This window comes from Bombus bifarius, unplaced genomic scaffold (assembly GCF_011952205.1).
Source record: "Bombus bifarius isolate JDL3187 unplaced genomic scaffold, Bbif_JDL3187 scf7180000007977, whole genome shotgun sequence".
Taxonomy (NCBI): Eukaryota; Metazoa; Arthropoda; class Insecta; order Hymenoptera; family Apidae; genus Bombus; species Bombus bifarius.
The window spans coordinates 1,442,800-1,461,890 of NW_022884362.1; the positions used below are offsets into that span (position 1 = coordinate 1,442,800).

At 28.6% G+C, this 19,091-nt stretch overlaps 3 protein-coding genes across 9 annotated transcripts; all 3 read left to right on the forward strand.

The window, feature by feature from the left end:
- The first annotated feature begins 1,180 nt into the window (after positions 1-1,180).
- LOC117204171 (beta-1,4-mannosyltransferase egh) lies at positions 1,181-4,565 on the forward strand. Of its 5 annotated transcripts, none has more exons than XM_033441337.1 (3): positions 1,181-1,658; positions 2,611-3,419; positions 3,503-4,565. In XM_033441337.1, exons 2-3 carry the CDS (start codon positions 2,616-2,618, stop codon positions 4,073-4,075), a joined length of 1,377 nt encoding a protein of 458 aa, XP_033297228.1. In that variant the 5' UTR covers positions 1,181-1,658; positions 2,611-2,615; the 3' UTR covers positions 4,076-4,565. The 5 variants fall into 5 exon arrangements, with proteins under 5 accessions (XP_033297228.1, XP_033297229.1, XP_033297226.1 ...); XM_033441338.1 differs by having other exon boundaries at positions 1,181-1,625; XM_033441335.1 differs by having other exon boundaries at positions 1,182-1,823.
- Positions 4,566-8,145: 3,580 nt separating this feature from the next.
- Positions 8,146-11,153, forward strand: LOC117204158 (nucleolar GTP-binding protein 2). The gene is made up of 2 exons (XM_033441311.1): positions 8,146-8,463; positions 8,735-11,153. The coding sequence occupies exon 2, from the start codon at positions 8,740-8,742 to the stop codon at positions 10,873-10,875; it is 2,136 nt and encodes a 711-aa protein (XP_033297202.1). The 5' UTR covers positions 8,146-8,463; positions 8,735-8,739; the 3' UTR covers positions 10,876-11,153.
- Positions 11,154-12,095: 942 nt separating this feature from the next.
- On the forward strand, positions 12,096-19,072 carry LOC117204146 (probable phosphorylase b kinase regulatory subunit alpha). 3 transcript variants are annotated; one of them, XM_033441284.1, is made up of 14 exons: positions 12,096-12,960; positions 13,055-13,500; positions 13,577-13,892; positions 13,973-14,186; positions 14,265-14,374; positions 15,113-15,260; positions 15,448-15,626; positions 15,701-15,851; positions 16,225-16,517; positions 16,894-17,449; positions 17,522-17,574; positions 17,655-17,813; positions 18,400-18,657; positions 18,731-18,958. In XM_033441284.1, the coding sequence occupies exons 1-14, from the start codon at positions 12,478-12,480 to the stop codon at positions 18,956-18,958; spliced, it is 3,594 nt and encodes a 1,197-aa protein (XP_033297175.1). In that variant the 5' UTR covers positions 12,096-12,477. The 3 variants fall into 3 exon arrangements, with proteins under 3 accessions (XP_033297175.1, XP_033297174.1, XP_033297176.1); XM_033441283.1 differs by lacking the exon at positions 15,113-15,260 and adding an exon at positions 14,464-14,611 and having other exon boundaries at positions 12,478-12,960; positions 18,731-19,072; XM_033441285.1 differs by lacking the exon at positions 15,113-15,260 and adding an exon at positions 14,464-14,611 and having other exon boundaries at positions 12,478-12,960; positions 16,297-16,517.
- The last annotated feature ends 19 nt before the right edge of the window (positions 19,073-19,091 follow it).

The following is a 19,091-nucleotide window of genomic DNA, read 5'->3' on the forward strand; positions in this document are numbered from 1 at the left end:
TATTAACATGTTTATATTAACACATAAAGCACTATATGCACACTTAATGCACTATATTTTTTACGACAAAGTGAGTGAGATTATCTTACTAAGATAATAACATTACCTGCAATTATTTTTCATCTTTTGATCTTCTGATAAGGTAGAGTATTCGGACTGCAAAATTTTTTATTTGTACATTTCTTTTCGGTTGCTAAATTTTAGGTCTCTAAAGCCAAAAATGAGGGTCATTTTTCATGAAATTTTATTTTATTTCTTTCCTTGGTTTTACAAGGATATTTGCAAGAGATTTATCAAAGGTTATCTACCTTTATTTTGCCTAACAAAAAACATTTCTCGCTCACGTCATTTCTTAGTTACATTTCATTTTCATTTTCATTCTTTTTTTCTCTCATTCCTTCTTCCTCTCTTCAGTTCCAATTTACAGGCAAAATTATACTCCTTTTTGGCTTACAACTGTCTCTAGCTCAGTTCACTTCCATTTCTTTATTTTATTACTATCCAAAATATAATTTGAAAATCCATGTTATTTCTATCCTCTATCACATTTTCTAGTGTTCAAATATTTCTTAATCCTATTTTGTGCTGACTATTATTAATTCATTACATATACAGCTTCAACATTGCATCCATAAATGTATTGCATTGTTATATTATAACTTATTTCTATCACCACTGAATCTTTTTGCTCAGATCCTCGGGACTCTATTTTTCATATATAGTATAACTGGAAATGTCTCCTATCTGGTCTTTCTCGAGCTCTTTATTCTGTTTTCTACTCTTATTTTCTTCTTTTGCTTTCTTCGCCTGCTTCGTTAATTAATTTCCTCTATTCTTTTCTATGATTTTTGCACTCCTGATTACTTCTCTTCATACTGTCTGTGCGTATGTGTCAACCAATGGGATGCCCTCAATCTCCATGTCATCACTTCCTTGCCCAATTACTAATTTTTCATTGGTTGCTTGTTTCGCCATGTTTCATCTTTCAGAGCTTTCTTCCTCACTTTGAATTTCGGCCAATCGCCTGCTTTTGCGTTCGGGATGCGGGTTTAGCACTCGTTCAACTTTCGCATTACGTCGCAGAGCGGCGTAATGATCGCTGAACACACATGCGCATTAAGAAATTTTCTAATAGCGCCATACGGCTAATAAGAGAATTAATATACATCAAAATGATGACGTCCCCCACCACCAAAAATTGAACGAGTGTTGAACCTATGTATACGATCGTGGTTGACGGTTGATATTAATCTGTTTTCACATTTATTTTACTTTCATTATTAACATGAACTTACATTTTTCAATAATCCATTGCTATATTCATACATTGTTAACAGTAACATACAAATGCACGTTATATCTATAAATAACACTTAACGGTGAAAGATATAAAAATTATGAATTTAATTTTATCCGCATAAGTAACATCGACCAATCAAAGAGGTTTATATTAGACGTTAAAGCCAGTAAAAAGAAAAGTATAATTGGCGTCAGTGTAATTGTCGAAGCGGTATTACCTTAATGTCAAATTTCAATATTTATCGCAACTTCATAGGTTGATTTGATTTCCTTATCTCGTATTGATAATTAGTCATTTCCTGTAAAACATTGAAGAATGTTGGAATGTAAGTGATTCTTTGAGTCAACGAAAGTCGATGGTAGTGTGTTATTGAAATTATGAAAATATTTTTTATTCATACCGGTACATAAATTAGTTTTTTTTTTTATTGTTCATTTACATTTATTTGTTGTTGTGGGCAATGAATCGAGAAATCTTTCTTTTTAACGATATATCACAATAATATTTGGCTACACAAAGAAAGGTATATAAATAAAATAACATTTTAATAGATTAATTGAATATTATTAGTAAACATTAATATTATCGCATCGTTGTGAAAATTTATGCAATAATTTTGTTGTTTATTTGAACCTAAAACTGAAATTATTCCATCTGTATCTAAATTTTATTATGAATATTAATGTATTAATAACGTATAATAATGTAATAATAACATATTAATGTATTATGAATAGAAACGTTACATTGCTCTTGTATACTTTTGATATCCTAACATTGTGATAAATTTATCACATACAAATATGAAATCAAGTAGAAATATAGAAATAGTGGAAAGCATAGGACAATATGAAATGTTAAATACTTTTTAGGGGACAATATTTCATATTTTCAATCTACTATCACTAGATTATAGATTATATACAATATTTGTCAGTTATATACATGTGAAGCACAGTTTGATAAGATTATGTAGAACTTAACGTTTTGCTATTTTTTTATCAGCAAATATGCAGTGCTCAAAGCAATTAGAAGATCATTTTTCGTGTCATTTTGATTTTTATTACAGTATTGTATTATAAATAACATTTTACTTTATTCAGTCTATAAATCTTTCATTTATATTCGCTAATGGAAGTGATTGTTTTAAGCAGAGAGTTTACATATTTTGATTAATAATGCTTAAACAAAAATTGTATGTTATAATTTATGAACATAAATAATATACATAATATATATATATATATATAGAATGTATATTTACTAATTTTTATCTTTATTTTTAAAAAACTCTTATCTTTATTTTTCAGAAATAATGTTGAACAGTGCAACAAAACATATTTTACACTGTTGTTTACTACTTGTTGTTATAATCATATTTGAATTGATTACCGGAGGACTTAGTTGGAATAATAATAAAAAGGAAACATTTGATCCATGGATTGAATATGGATTTCTTGGCGCACTTATATTATATATCCTGCGAACACTTACATTTCTTTCCTTTCCGCAAGTTTTATTTAACTTTGTAGGACTAATGATATACAATGCATTCCCAGATAAAGTTGTTTTAAAAGGTTCGCCATTACTTGCACCATTTATTTGTATTAGAATAGTAACACGTGGAGATTATCCACAATTAGTGAGAGCAAATGTAATAAGGAATTTAAACAGATGTCTAGAAACTGGTTTAGAAAACTTTCAAATTGAAGTAGTTAGTGATAAGCCAATTGGATTAAACCCTCATAGAAGAATCAGAGAGGTCGTTGTGCCACCAAACTATCGTACAAGTAGTGGTGCTTTGTTCAAAGCCCGTGCTTTACAATATTGCTTAGAAAATTCAGTCAATGAGTTAGCAGATAACGATTGGATTGTACATCTTGATGAAGAAACTTTACTGACTGAAAATTCTGTTCGTGGGATACTGAATTTTGTACTGGATGGAAAACATCAATTTGGTCAAGGGTTAATAACATATGCAAATGAAGATGTTGTTAATTGGATTACTACCTTAGCAGACAGTTTTAGAGTAGCAGATGACATGGGAAAGTTACGATTACAATTTACAATGTTTCATAAACCTTTCTTTAGTATGAAAGGTTCTTATGTTGTTACTCAAGTAATTGTTCATTACGTTATACATGAATCATGTCCTTAATTATAATCATATTATATCATACAAAAACATTTTTATTATTATAGATGGGTGCAGAAAGACAAGTTTCCTTCAACAATGGACTAGATGGATCTGTTGCAGAAGATTGTTTTTTTGCAATGAAAGCATTTACCCAAGGGTATACATTTAATTTTGTGGATGGTGAAATGTGGGAAAAGTCACCATTTACATTATGGGACTTTGTACAACAAAGAAAGAGATGGTTACAAGGTATATTACTTGTTGTACATTCCAAAGCTATTCCATTAAATAAAAAGCTGCTTCTAGGCATATCTTGTTACTCGTGGGTAACACTGCCGCTTTCTACTTCGAATATTGTATTAGCTGGAATTTATCCCATTACTTGCCCACCATTTATAGATTTTCTATGTGCTTTTATTGGTGCGGTAAATATTTATATGTATGTTTTTGGTGTAGTTAAATCATTTTCTTTATACCGATTTGGTATTGCTCGATTTATACTATGTATATGTGGGGCATTATCAACAATTCCTTTTAATTTGATCATAGAAAATGTTGCCGTTATATGGGGTTTGTTCGGAACAAAACATAAATTTTATGTAGTTAACAAAGAGTACAAACCACCAGTGACAGTATAAGAAAGTATTAAAAGATTCCTTTCAGATAGTATCATATACTTACAGAAATGTTTATATACACTTTCAGAAATTCTTGTGTATTTTAGAAGAATAATATGATTTTATATTTTAGAATTTGAAATATTAATAATCTTTTACGTGCTATAGATACATATATATATATATATATATACATATATATATATATATAGTGTGGATGATAGGCGTGTTTGAAACAAACATACTTTATCTGTCTTATTTAATACTATATAATAGATAGCCAAAGTAATAATTTAAATATCTTAGTTAATTAATGTCTTATATAATATGCAAAATAATAATAAATATAATATTATGTTTGTAGAGTATAGTTTAGGGAAATTTTAATTTAGACATTCAATTCAGTACTCAGAAGAGTTACAATCAGTTACAATATCTCTCAGATAAGTAATTATGGTACATACTTCATATATTATCATTTGTTCGAAATAAAATACACTTCCTTATCAGATGTTATGTAATGAAGAAAATAATCCTAAAAAAATAATCTATATTCCTTAATAAATCATCTATCAGTAACAATTCTAATATTTATATTTTCAATTAGATTTTCATAAAATTCTTATCAATGAATTGCTAAATTTCCTTAATCAAAATACAATTTTATTCATATTATATATAATTATGTCTTCTTTTATCAACACTAATAATGAAATAAAGTTTGAGATAAAGAAAAAAATCTTGATAAAGCAATCCAATAATAATAGCTCCATAAAATTCTAATTATAAGTATAAAAATTCAAAATTTGTTGAAAAATGATTAATCAAATAATTGAAATTATCTCTTTGATTGATTACTAAGTAATACATGAAACTTAATGTATCACTTATTAGACATCACTTATTATTTATGTTGAAAAAAAACAAAGATAATAGGACTTTTTAAACTTGCAAAAACATGCGATCACATATTCAAAAATTGTTGTACATGCAATGGAATAATAATTCTTCATCTTTAAATTTACAGAACAGTACAGCATAATATAAAAAGTCAACTTATACAATCAACTACCTTGCTTTTATGCTTTTATTCTAATTATCATCATTGATAACAATTAGGAAAATTGAATTTTGTGTACCTAATATGATATGTTTATTATCTATTATTATCACCTATCTAATGATGATATTTTTAATTAAACAAAATATATTTTTTTTTGGTATATCAATAATGGATTATTTTCAAATTTTTGTATATAAATCTAATTTTAATTGATAAAAATTTAACAGAATGTAGTTTCATATCCGTAAAATTATAAGAAATGTAGGGTATCATTACATTTATACACTGGAATGAAATTTTCATATTTTTTTTATACGATATCAGTCTTATATAATAACTTCTGATATAAAACCCATATTAATAAAAATTAACCAACTATGAGTTATTCAAAATAGTAATATTTATAAATTATATCCAGTCAAAGTACGTGGAAGTTTGAATGTAAATACACAATTTATTCCTCCTTTTGTTTTACAAAATTTGATGACTCATTTTCATTTCTATTAATCTACATAAAATTTTTTCAAAATGTTTTCAAATGTTGCATAAAATATTAGGAAGCAAAACTATAAGTATACAACATAATAATGAGAAAATCTACTTGAAAATTTTTAAAAATAATGTCTAATATCTTCAATTCTACATGCAGTTACTAAAATAATTATATCCAACTACATGTAAGTAACTGCATTTACTGTGATATAAATCCATTTTAACCATATGATAATTCAAATTGAAAAATTATGAAGATTTTATTTTATAACATTTAATTTAGAGTAAGATATATGTATATATATAATGCGTGTAACACATAAGTATTATATAATTGATGGTTTAATTCCTAAATATTATTATAGTAGAAAAATATTTGTGTTTCTAAATTATAAAATAAACTCATGCAATTTTTTAATTTAGAAAGAAGGCTATAAACATATATATACAGTATCGATAAATGCTAACTTACATACAATAACAGTAGATAACACATAAGTAATATAATAAGTTTAATATATAAATTATAAACAAAATTAATAGTATTTTACATGTTTTTCATTTGTAAGACTTTATTTGTAAAATAAATTTTATTTATTAAAATACGAATACACTGACTTCTAAGTAAGTTTAATATATAAAATTTATATAAAATTATTTATTATTTAGAAACATATGTTTATTTTATGATCATAATATGAAATATATTTAAATTATAATTTCGTATAACAATAATTTTTGTATAATAATTCATAATTTAGAAGCGAAAATTATATATTGGTGATAATTTTCATTTAATAAAATTTGATGATAATTTGAATTTTATATAATAAAATTATGAAAGTATTAATGTGACAATGTAGAATGCATGTAGTAATCGACAAATTTACTAATCAAAATTTTATATATACAGACCTCGTTTTAATCAATGCACATAAATATCATTAAAATTGTTAGTGATACAATTATTAGATAAATAACTCACTTTAAGTTGAGTTTACTCACTAACTGATTTCTGGCATATGAATTTTCCGAAAGCATTTAAAGTTATTTTTTAAAATTAAGTAAAAAATCTTTTAGTGGTATTTATGTATATTAATTAAAGTGGCATATGCTGCGTATACATACTTAAAATATGCTAAGTAATTATATTCAATAAGATTTACATTATCTAGTCAAGAAAGTATGAGGAAGGTATATAGCAACATTGTTTAATATTATAAAGATGGAAATTGAAATATATTATAATAATATATCATTTTATGAATAATATAAACATCTGTAAAATTTGATAATGAATTAAAAAAGTTTAATAAAATGCCATTGTAGAAGATAAAGAAATATATTTCAATGATTTGCATTAAATAAATTGTTCTACTTGACCTTGTTTTGAAAAGATAAAAATACTTGCATTATTTATGCAATTTCTGCTGTTGGTTTGGTGTGAAATGATGTAAAATGTATTATATGATTGAATACAAAACAAGAGACAAGTAATTTGTACAAATTAGCCTAATAATAAAAACAATAAAGATACAATAGTTCATGCCAGCTTGTGAAGTTTTGTACACATGACTTGTTCACGCATTGTGAGTAGCACATACTGTGTTATTAGTACTTTAAGATATCAGATGAGGACGCATGACCTGACGATGAATGGTTTATTTAAAGTGTCAGCAAGGATATCTCTGTACGCCACAGACCATTGGTCCCGCAGTATAATTATAATATTGCTTTATTTATACTATGTGCAATGAACCTTTATGGGTGTATTATAAATATTAAATCTCTAAGTAATTATGTTTATGATTAAAATAACTATGTATAAGTATATATCATACTTCTTTCATAATATATCAGTATCTTCCTAAGGAATCTTGTTTATTAAATATGTACAAACATATATAACAAATTTTGTGAATAGTTATATGAGTAAATGTCTGTAATTTCAAACTTGTAATATCCTTAAATATACAACACATTTCCAATAGGTATAATTGTTTTTAATTAAAATAACTCTTCCTTCTATAATAATAATTTATTGTCTACACTAATATTTTCAAAGATTTTTTTACAAAAGGCTGTTCAATCCATTACTCCATATTGTAGAAATTTGCAGTAATAAATGTTATATACTAATTATAATACCAATATATAAGCACTAGTGTGAAAAATTAAAGAATCACTCAATTTTTAATGAAAAATTGTCGATATTTAAACTTGAAACTTCGTGAAAAAAAATTGTCCTATAATCCAACTGGGCTCATTTCAATGCATGAAGTTTCAATCTTCACAATCCTGAGTTCATCTTTTTCTCAGATGATTTTACATTACGTAGCGGGTAGTAAAGTGAAAATGGACTTTTTTTCTTAAAATTTTAGAAGTTCAAACGTCCCTACAAGTGCTCTCAGACGATTAATAATATTGTCAGTATTTCAAAGTTCTCAATAAATATTGACAATACTGTATTGACAATACATACTGATACTTTTAGTTGAGAACCCTGAAATGTTGACGGTATACATATATTGATAGTCTGAAGGTGCTCTACTGGCATTGAAAAAATATTTTTATGTGCGAAGTCATGGATTTGAAGATCGAAACCTCCCCTTTACAATAACCTCTTAAAACTCGATGTACCGTTTCTTGTCGCTGCTTTTTTGACAGCTAGGAGTCTTACCCCTTCCATTGACATTTCCAAATCTAGTATAAACCTGTATATATCATTATATGATCATGCACGTGCACATATTAACTTAACCTCAATTATTTATGTCCAAATATATGAAACTTCATATATTTTTATGACAAAAGCATAACAAAGATTTTTATAGTAATTGTAGAAAGAAGAAAGGTAAATATGATTTTTAAATTCGTACTTTATTTTATCTTATTTATTATAACTTCTGCTTTTCGGCTGGGGATAGCTTCCAAATTACATCTTCAAATTCATATTTAAATTAATTAATGTAATTTATAACATCTATAATTGATTACAAAGAAATTAAATATTTGAAAAAGTTGATTATAATTTAAGTCACAGTAAAGCAAGAAAATAAAATATTAAAATCGATGCAACTGATGAAATAAATTAAGAAGCCAAATTACGAATACTTTTTTTTTAGGCAAAATGGCAAAGTCACATGTAACAAACAAAGCTCCTCGAAAAGAGGGATTTAAACGTTCTGGGCACAGCATGAATCCTGAACGACCTACAGAAGGATTAAAAGGTGTAGCGAAGGTCCGAACAAAAGCAACAATTAAAAGGTTACAAATGTACCGTAATCAAAAACCAAAGCGTGATCGTAAAGGACATATCATTAGTCCAGCTCCATTCCAAGGATGGAAGCCATCTGGTACTATGTCTCGTGTAGAACCTTCGCAGAGATGGTTTGGCAATTCAAGAGTTATTTCTCAAAATGCTTTACAAAAATTTCAATCTGAATTAGGGAAAGCAATGAAAGATCCTTACAATGTAATTATGAAGTCTACGCAATTGCCGATAACATTACTTCAACAGAAGGCTGCAAATGCAAGAGTGCATTTATTAGATACAGAAAGTTTTGAAAGCGTTTTTGGTCCAAAGAAAGTACGAAAAAGACCAAATTTATCACTATCATCATATGATGAACTACAAAAATTAGCAGAAGAAAAGCAAGAAACGTACAATTTAGAAAAGGATTCTAAGGATGTTGATCTTGTACGTCCAGATACAGGTATTAAAGAAGCTCAAAGAGACTGGGTTATGTCTGCAGGACAAAGCAAGAGAATTTGGAATGAATTGTACAAAGTTATAGATTCTTCTGACGTTATTTTACAAGTATTGGATGCCAGGGATCCTTTAGGAACTAGATCACCACCAATAGAAAAATATCTCAGAACAGAAAAGCCTCATAAGCATTTAATGTTTATTTTAAACAAAGTAGATCTTGTTCCAACTTGGGTAACACAAAGATGGGTTGCAATATTAAGTGCAGAATATCCAACAGTAGCCTTTCATGCTTCTATGACGCATCCATTTGGTAAAGGTTCTTTGATTAATTTGTTACGTCAGTTTGCAAAGCTACATATTGATAAGAAACAAATCAGTGTAGGTTTTATAGGGTATCCTAATACAGGTAAAAGTTCAATTATAAATACCTTAAGATCAAAGAAAGTATGTAGTGTTGCACCAATAGCAGGAGAGACAAAAGTATGGCAATATATTACTTTAATGCGACGTATTTACTTGATAGATTGTCCAGGCGTAGTTTATCCATCAGCAGAAACTGACACAGAAAAAGTATTGAAAGGCGTAGTAAGAGTAGAACTTGTTCAAAATCCTGAAGATTATATTTCAGAAGTATTATTACGAGTAAAAGAAGACTATATACGTAAGACATATAAAATTATGGAATGGGATGATCATATTGATTTTCTGGAGAAGTTTGCACGTAGAAGTGGTAAATTATTAAAGAAAGGCGAACCAGATATCACTATCGTCTCACGAATGGTTTTGAACGATTGGCAACGTGGTAAATTACCGTTTTATGTTCCGCCGCCTGATTTTGAAGAACCATTGACAAAGACAACAAATGAAATTCCTGTTGAAAATAACAATTCTGAAAAAGAGAATGTTGATATGGATAAAACTGAGGATACATCAAATAAAGATCTACCAAAACTTCAGTTATCTGTAATACAAGATTTTCGAAAAATTAGGGTTGGTTTACCATATTCAGGTGATGATGTCAAAAATGACCTATACATTGAACCCAATGCATCTAATGAAAACGATCTGACAGAAGAAACTGATTCAGTTGTATCTGATTTGAATAATGACAACATCAATGAAACTCAAAATGATGAAAATATACAATCTGGAGAAACATCAGTAGGAAATGAAGAAATTGTTGAATCCAATCAAAATTTAAAAAATGGAAATGAGACAGAATTAAATGAAGAAAATTCTGATGATGAAATTCATTTGCCATTAGAAAAAGATACTTTATTGCAAAGTGTGTATGATGAGGTAGAAAAGGAATATGATTCTAGTGATACTGAAATGTTAAATACAAATACATCAAGTAGTGGAGTATTTAAAGTTTCTTCAGCGTCTTCTAAGATGGAATCGCCAATAGAAAAAGAAAAAAAGTTAACAAGCAAACAACGACGAGCCATGGAAAGAGCTAGTAAAAGAAAGAAAGTTGGTAGTAATTTTTATGAAGTTACAAATGTAAAAAATAGAAATAGAAACAGAAAAATACCTAAAGTTAAACGTAAATAATTCATAACTAAGGAAATAAAACAATTAAAAAAATATAAACAGTTATTTATGTAATTGAAATTCAGAAACAAAAACTAATCTAAATAAGAATAGTAAATTTTAATGTGTATAATAATTTTTAATATATAAATACCATTTATTATTATTCTCATTTATGTTATAAATAAATTGATTTACACTAACAATCAACTCATTGAATATGAAGTTATGTAAAAATTATTTTGTTACTATGTCAAATTTGTATGTATTTTAACAGATTCATAAAAGAAGTATTTGAAGTTTGTATATAAAATAATTTCCTGTTGATTGTTTATTCATACCTAATCGATAATTAATAATAATCAAGTGCACTTGATAAATTTTCAAATACGATTTTCTCTAAAACAAAGCCTCAGACAAAAAGAATTTTATTCTACATCTTCTTTTTTTTTCATAAGGAATCACCTCACGCCCGCTTGTACATGTTATTCGACCGCATCCTGTATATCTATAGATTTGTATAGATATTCTAGCATTTGTGAAACTCATTCTTAACAAGTAGGTAGTATTTGTAAACAAAAAGTTTAATCTTTCATAATGATTGACATAGTGCACCTTATGACAAATTACGTATTACAGAAATCTAAGTAACTAATTAACTAAATTAATGTAATTTGTATTCATTTTCAAAATATATCATAGGTTTCGATCAATGAAAAAATTCGTTCGATTGTTATTGAGTAATTGTTTATGATAAGAAAATTTAGACAAATTCAGGTAATTTATTTCAAAATTTATACAGATTCAAATTTGAGCAGATTCAGATAATCTATTGCTCGTACATTAATATAGTAATATTTATAATTTAAACAGAAAGGGTTGCCATTTTCGTGAAACTGTTTTTGTTAAATGCCGCTTTTCGGCTTGTGGGTATATTATCTGACTACCGCATGGTCATGTGGTGTTTTGGAACCGCATTGGTCATTGGTCACCAACTTAGTGATGTATATTAGAAGAAGAAAATAAACCAGTTAACCAATTATACCAGAGAGAAAATTCTTGGTATATTACTCGATGAAAATAATATTGCATTTGCGTGACCAATCACCAATGTGAATTCCAAAGTATCACGTTGCTCGCTTCCCGGAAATAACTTCACACCTTCCCTTATTGTTCGGTCACTATATTCCTATGTCCATGATACATACATATATACATATATTGTACATATATTGAACACATACTTTGTAGTTATTTAATGATGGTGTAAAATATAGAGGTCCGCTGTGTTTGACATTCGTTTCACATTGTAGCTATGTAAAATGTTCACATGTGAAGTTTTAAAATTTGTACAGATGTTGTGAAATGTATATGTAACGAATTTTTGTACTTTCTGTGTGATAATTTACTTACATATATATTTATATATATTTTTTATTAATCAAATAAGAATATCAAGAAATTATTGTAAAGGTGTTTTGGAGAAATAGGTGATTTGGAGAAATCCAACCTCAAAATGCAATGAGAGATAATGAGCAGACTATAAAATTATAAGAATTTAAAGCATTTTTTAAAGAAAGTAGATTCAAAAATATTTTCAAAATTTCGACACACATATTCCAAATGCGTAGTCGTAGTAATTCTGGTGTCCGCTTGGACTATTACCAACGGATTGTACATAAAATTATTATGAAACATCAGAATGTTGTCACAGGGCTTTTCCCTGCTAGTCCAGAAAATGACCATGCATGGGTTCGTGACAATGTATACTGTATTCTCGCTGTTTGGGGTCTTTCAATGGCATATAAAAAGATAGCTGATGCGGATGAAGATAGAGCTAAAACATATGAACTGGAACAGAGTTGCGTAAAATTAATGAGAGGTTTATTGATGGCAATGATGCAACAGAAAGAAAAAGTTGAACGATTTAAGTCCACTCAAAATCCATATGATGCTTTACATGCTAAATACAGTTCTGTTAACGAACAAACTGTTGTGGGTGATACAGAATGGGGTCATCTTCAAATAGATGCCATATCTCTTTATTTATTAATCCTGGCCCAAATGACTGCATCTGGTTTGCAAATTGTTTTCAACTTGGACGAGGTACTTACATTATAACATATATTGTAACTAATATGCATTATATATGGAATAATTTTTGGCATAGTAATTATAAATATATATAATTTAACTTCAGGTTGCATTCATTCAAAATTTAGTGTTCTATATTGAATCAGCTTATTGTACTCCTGATTATGGAATTTGGGAGAGAGGAGATAAAACAAATCATGGGTTACCAGAATTAAATGCTAGCAGTATTGGAATGGCAAAAGCTGCGATGGAAGCAATGAATGAATTGGACTTATTTGGCGCAAGAGGTGGACCTACCTCGGTAATTCATGTATTAGCAGATGAAGCACAAAAATGTCAAGCTGTTCTACAGTCTATGTTACCACGTGAATCCAATTCGAAAGAATTAGACAGTGGTTTATTATCTGTTATAAGTTTTCCAGCATTCGCTGTAGATGAACCTAATTTAATTCAATTAACAAGAGATGCTATTACTAAGAAGCTGCAGGGTCATTATGGATGTAAGAGATTTTTGAGAGATGGATATAAAACGCCAAAAGAAGATCCTAATAGGTGAAGTATATTAAAGAAAAATTAATTCTATGCATATTGTTAGCATTATCTAACCAATTTACTATGCTTTTAATAGGCTCTATTATGAACCATGGGAATTACGTATGTTTGAAAATATAGAATGCGAATGGCCTTTATTCTTTTGTTACTTAATCGTGGATTATTGTTTCCAAGGCAATAAAGAGGCAGTAGCAGATTATACAAAACAATTAGAACAAATTATGATTAAAGCAGAAGATGGAATAAAGTTAGTACCTGAATTGTATTCTGTAGAAACTGCAAATGTATCGGCAGAATATGCTGAACCAGGTAGCCAGAAGCGTGTTGCATTAGGCAGATGCCCATTTATGTGGGCTCAATCTCTTTACATATTAGGAAAATTATTACAAGAAGTAGGTGTATAACTATAGAAAAATCAAATACAGAGAAGTTAAAACTATTTTCTTTTTTAATTTATATTTTCAATTAATAGGGTTTTCTTGCTGTGGGTGAATTGGATCCATTAAATAGACGTTTGTGTAGCGAGAAAAAGCCGGATGTTGTAGTACAAGTTGTTATTTTAGCAGAAGATGCTGAAATTAGAGAAAAAATAGCTCAACATGATATTCATGTACAAACAATTGCAGAGGTTGCTCCAATTGAAGTGCAACCCGCAAAAGTCCTCAGTCATTTGTATACATATTTAGGTATATACGAAGTATATTTATTAAATAATTTGTTGTGTATTTAAATCGCTTTTGTTAATCTAAGATAACTACTTTTAGGCCGAAATAAAAAATTAGGATTATCTGGACGTAAATCAAGAGACGTAGGAATTTTAAGCACCAGTAAATTATATTCTTTGAATGATAAAATATTTGCATTCACTCCACAGGTAAGGATGCTGATGCTCATCGAACTGTCTGCTTTCTATACTTTTATTTCTTTTCTTACGTTGCCTCTTGTTCTTGCATCAAACATTAGTTGACAGACATGACCCGCTTCTACATCGCATCGGACTATGAACTCATGATTGACATATTCAAAGGCGAAATTAATTTCTTGAAGTCTAGCTGGCAGAACATGTTAGGCCGGCCTCTTGTGGTCATGCCCCTCAAGAACATTCATCTAGGTATAGTAACTTAATATTTAAAAACTATAATTTTCATCTGTGTTACTTTTTATTATCTAATACATGGAAAGTTGTGATAATAAAATTTCAAAGCTTAAAAGTAACAGAGATAAAATATATAGCTTTTAAACAAAGCAGTTCCTTTTTGGAGTTTAATTTCTTATTGAAATTATGCAAGTACATTATCCAAAAAGCATCTAACATGTCTGCCTGCATGCGTGCATTTGTTTTTGTTATTAATTTTGCTTTCGTGGTTATGGAAAGTTTTAATGCAATTTTATTAGCCATCGTTAATATTTTGCTAATTATTAATTTCTACTATATGATATTTAAATGTCATTGTCTTCATCATAAGCGAAATCAATTAATGTTATAAAATAGTTAAACAAAAAAGAAAGAGGAATTGAGGAAAGGCCGTTTTCTTTTCGATATAAAATCTAACATTCTAAGAAGATAACAGCTTATATGTGCTGTGGTGTGCGCGTTTGTTGCATGTCTTAGAACTTTGATGCGGAGGAGTACTACACGACAAATGATGCAGCCCTCCTTGCCAACACTTTTACAACCAACTTGGCCTTCCTCACCATCAACTGGAAGCAAATGCTCGGCAGACCAACTATAACACTTGTTGCTACTCATAATCATCTAGGTATGCCATAGGCAGCTTTAGATCATCATTCAGGACAAAAGTTTATTTAAGATGTGTGCTAAAAATAGAATAGATTTCTCTCAATAGTGATACATCCTACAAGTAATATAGAAAATGTTGCTTTCTTTATTCTTAGATAACAATAAAAACAATCTTTTTATTTTATATAGCACAATTATTATTTCAGACCAAGGAAAGATACCATTGGCAATGATAACTACTATGAAGAAATTAAAAAGTGGTTATATCAATGGTACAAGAGTTTCATTAGGGAACTTAAATGAGTTTTTAAGTACCTCTTGCATTACAAATCTAAGCTTCTTAGGAAGTTCTGAAGATGGTAGGCCAGATAAATTGAATCCGCAGGTAAATAAATATTTTTGTTGCAAATTAATATACATAATTTCATATTTTATATATATTTATACGTATTTGATAAGGTCCAACAATATTTAGAAGAACATCTGATGCGCGCATTCCCACATCGTACAGGTCTCCTGAATAGACCGATAACTAAAACTGGAAAAAATTTAAGACGCAGAATGTCAGTTAAAGGTGCTATAAAGAAAACAAGATCAATTGCTGTAGAACGTAAGTTACATTTATTTCGTATATTAATTACATACAAATTTCTTAAATTCTTAACATTTTGATTGTGTGCGATTTAAAACGGATCTTTAAACGTTTTATAATGTGATCTTATATACTATAGTTCCTACCATCCTACAAGAATGTAAGTGTACATACTAACATTTGATAAATAATTTCCAAATTATAATAAAAATCAATATTTTAACACGTCCATTCTGTTTATGAATATAAATTATAATTAATATAAAAAATTTAACATGTCTATTTTGTTTTTAAACACATATAATTTTAAATGAATTTAATAACCAAATAGTTGAATGAGTTGAAAATAGTTTTTGAGAAAAGTGAAAAAATGTAAGTATATAATTTGTAGCTGAAATTCTTGGGGTGGCAGGAGAAGATAGAAGACCTTCTGCTGTTCTAAATACAAATCCATTTATTGAAGTGACAGATACGACGTTAACTCCCAATTCTACGCAGTCGGCTCCCATGGATCGAACACCATCCCCTACAGATGAATTATTATCTTGGACGAATTCTCCAAAGTTACATAGACACAGAGGTATAGGTGAAACTCAGTATGCAGATACAGAAGTAGAGGAATTGTTAACCATGCTTCGAGAAACTGAAAGTTTAGAAGAACAAGGAGATATTTTACAATATCTTGTAAGTACAAGCAAGAAAACATTTCTATATAATGGATTTAAATTTAATTTCATTTAGTACTATAAAATTCGTTATTCAAAATTTTATTGATAGATTACTTACTGGTAAACATTAAAAATTTTGAATTTTTGGTATAAAGTGTAACAGAAAAATAATATGATAATGAAAAATAGGGAAAATAATGTCTTTTTCTATATAATACATGATTAATCTTCTAGCAACAGAGCAATTTTATTAACAAATAGATAGTTAGTTTCAAAAACAAATATTATTATGCATATGCGATTATTCATCATTGAGGAATTAAAGTTGTTTCTAACATTTTTGAAAAATATTTTCTATTGATTTAATAAAAATTTCCAATTTAAATATTTAGGTTGATTCTCAAGGTCTGTATTTCAATACTGGTATGGTAGAAGAAGGTCATCCAGTTTTGATAAAAGATTTACTGAAAGATCTCTACGAAAAGGCTTGTCAACAAAAAATGTGGGGTATTGTACGCCACACAGCTGGCATGTTAGGAAAACGAGTAGAAGATTTAGCCAAAGCAGTCACTGATTTATTAGTTCGTCAGAAACAAGTTACGGTTGGAATGCCACCAACTAATGAGCACACTATTGTCGCACCATTGCCAGAAAATGAATTACGAGCTTTAATTCATCAAGCTTATGGAGATGATGAATCTACTGCTATGCTAACGCAAGAATTACTTGTTTATTTAGCAATGTTCATTAGAACGGAACCACAATTGTTTCTTGAGATGCTCAGACTTAGAGTAGGTTTAATTATTCAAGTAATGGCTACTGAATTATCAAGAACTCTAATATGTACAGGAGAAGAAGCATCCGAGCATTTGCTTAACTTATCGCCATTCGAAATGAAAAATCTTTTACACCATATTATAAGCGGGAAGGAATTTGCCATTAGCAGTGGTATGTTTAACATGTTAATGAAATAAGACATGAATTTTATTTTCATGTAAAAATAATTTTTTCTGATTTTAGTTGGTCGGGGAAATTTTTCTGTTATCAGTTGCAAATCTAGTAAAGTTAGCAAGGTAATAGTCATTAAAGTATATTGATACACATGATTATTGGTTTTTAATACTTTTATTGTAATCCTAATACCTTACTTTAGAAATCACAAATTGGAGGCTTCTTAAGTTCTGATCAAACTGATGGCAACGAAGTAGAGCCAGACCGACAAGGTCAATGGTTACGACGACGAAGGTTGGACGGTGCATTAAACAGAGTGCCGCGAGATTTTTATCCTCGAGTATGGCAAGTGCTCGAACGAGTAAGTATACACGTGTGCAAAGTATTTCAGGTCTTAACGGACAAGCTTTGGAAACACAGAAGCGATAAAAATTAAAAAAAAAAACAGCATAAATATATGTTCATTATTGTTTTGTTCAAAACATAATGTTCAAAACATAAAAATGTAAAAAGCAAATTTCGAAAAAAATTCAAGGTAAAAACCAACATTTGTAGACTTTCAATGTAAAGGAAATATTTTTATTTAAAGTAAATTTTATTGAATTATAAAACACAATTAATTTAACAAATTCCTGAAGTAGACCATTTTAATATATGCATAATATCGATCAATCTATTATTATGTATGTACTTTTAATATATCTCTGGTTTTAACACGCAGAAATAATATTTCATTAAAGTAATTCCAAAAACTGTGTTACATTAGAACTAAACCTATGTAATGCTTCTTAACTTATAATGATAATATTATTATTTCTTGAAAACAATACATATACAATTTTTTCTTTACTTTAAGCAATTTTGCATGATCCTGAAGTTCGTCCATTAAAACTTGTGATTTTCCTGTATTTAAAATTTATCATTTGCTAACATTTCAATTGTTACAGTGCCAAGGTTTGGCAATCGAAGGCAGAATTCTACCTCAAAATCTTACACAGGAAATGACATCAGGGGAATTAAAATTTGCACTAGCAGTAGAAACTGTATTAAATACTATACCACAACCAGAATATCGTCAGTTAGTAGTCGAAGCTTTAATGGTATTAACTTTAGTAACTGAATATAATGTGGCAACATCTTTGGGAGGACTTATTGCTGTTGAACAATTAGTTCATAAGGCTAATGCCATTTTTTTAGATGATCAGGTATAGTATTAATATATAATACAATATAATATACATATATATTATATATACTGAATTCATTTAAAATAATTAGATGAAAATTGATGGTGATGCTACTCTGTGCTGTGCTAAACCAAAAGAGCAACGTGAAACAACCGCAATGGGAAATCTTCTTTGTGGTGGAGCAGCGTATGTTTGTCAACATTTTTATGATAGTGCTCCAAGTGGTAGTTTTGGAACAATGACATACATTACAAGAGCCATAGCCTCGCTATTAAATTGTTTACCAAAGGATGGTGATTTGGAGTGTTCAATATCGTAGTTATTTATTTCTTAGAAATAAACAATTTTTAGTTAATTATGTCTAGAAGTCATCTTATAATTTACGTTTGTTGTTTAATATTCGCTTGTGAAATATAAGAAATTTAACCCGTTATTCAGTTTTTACATTGAGA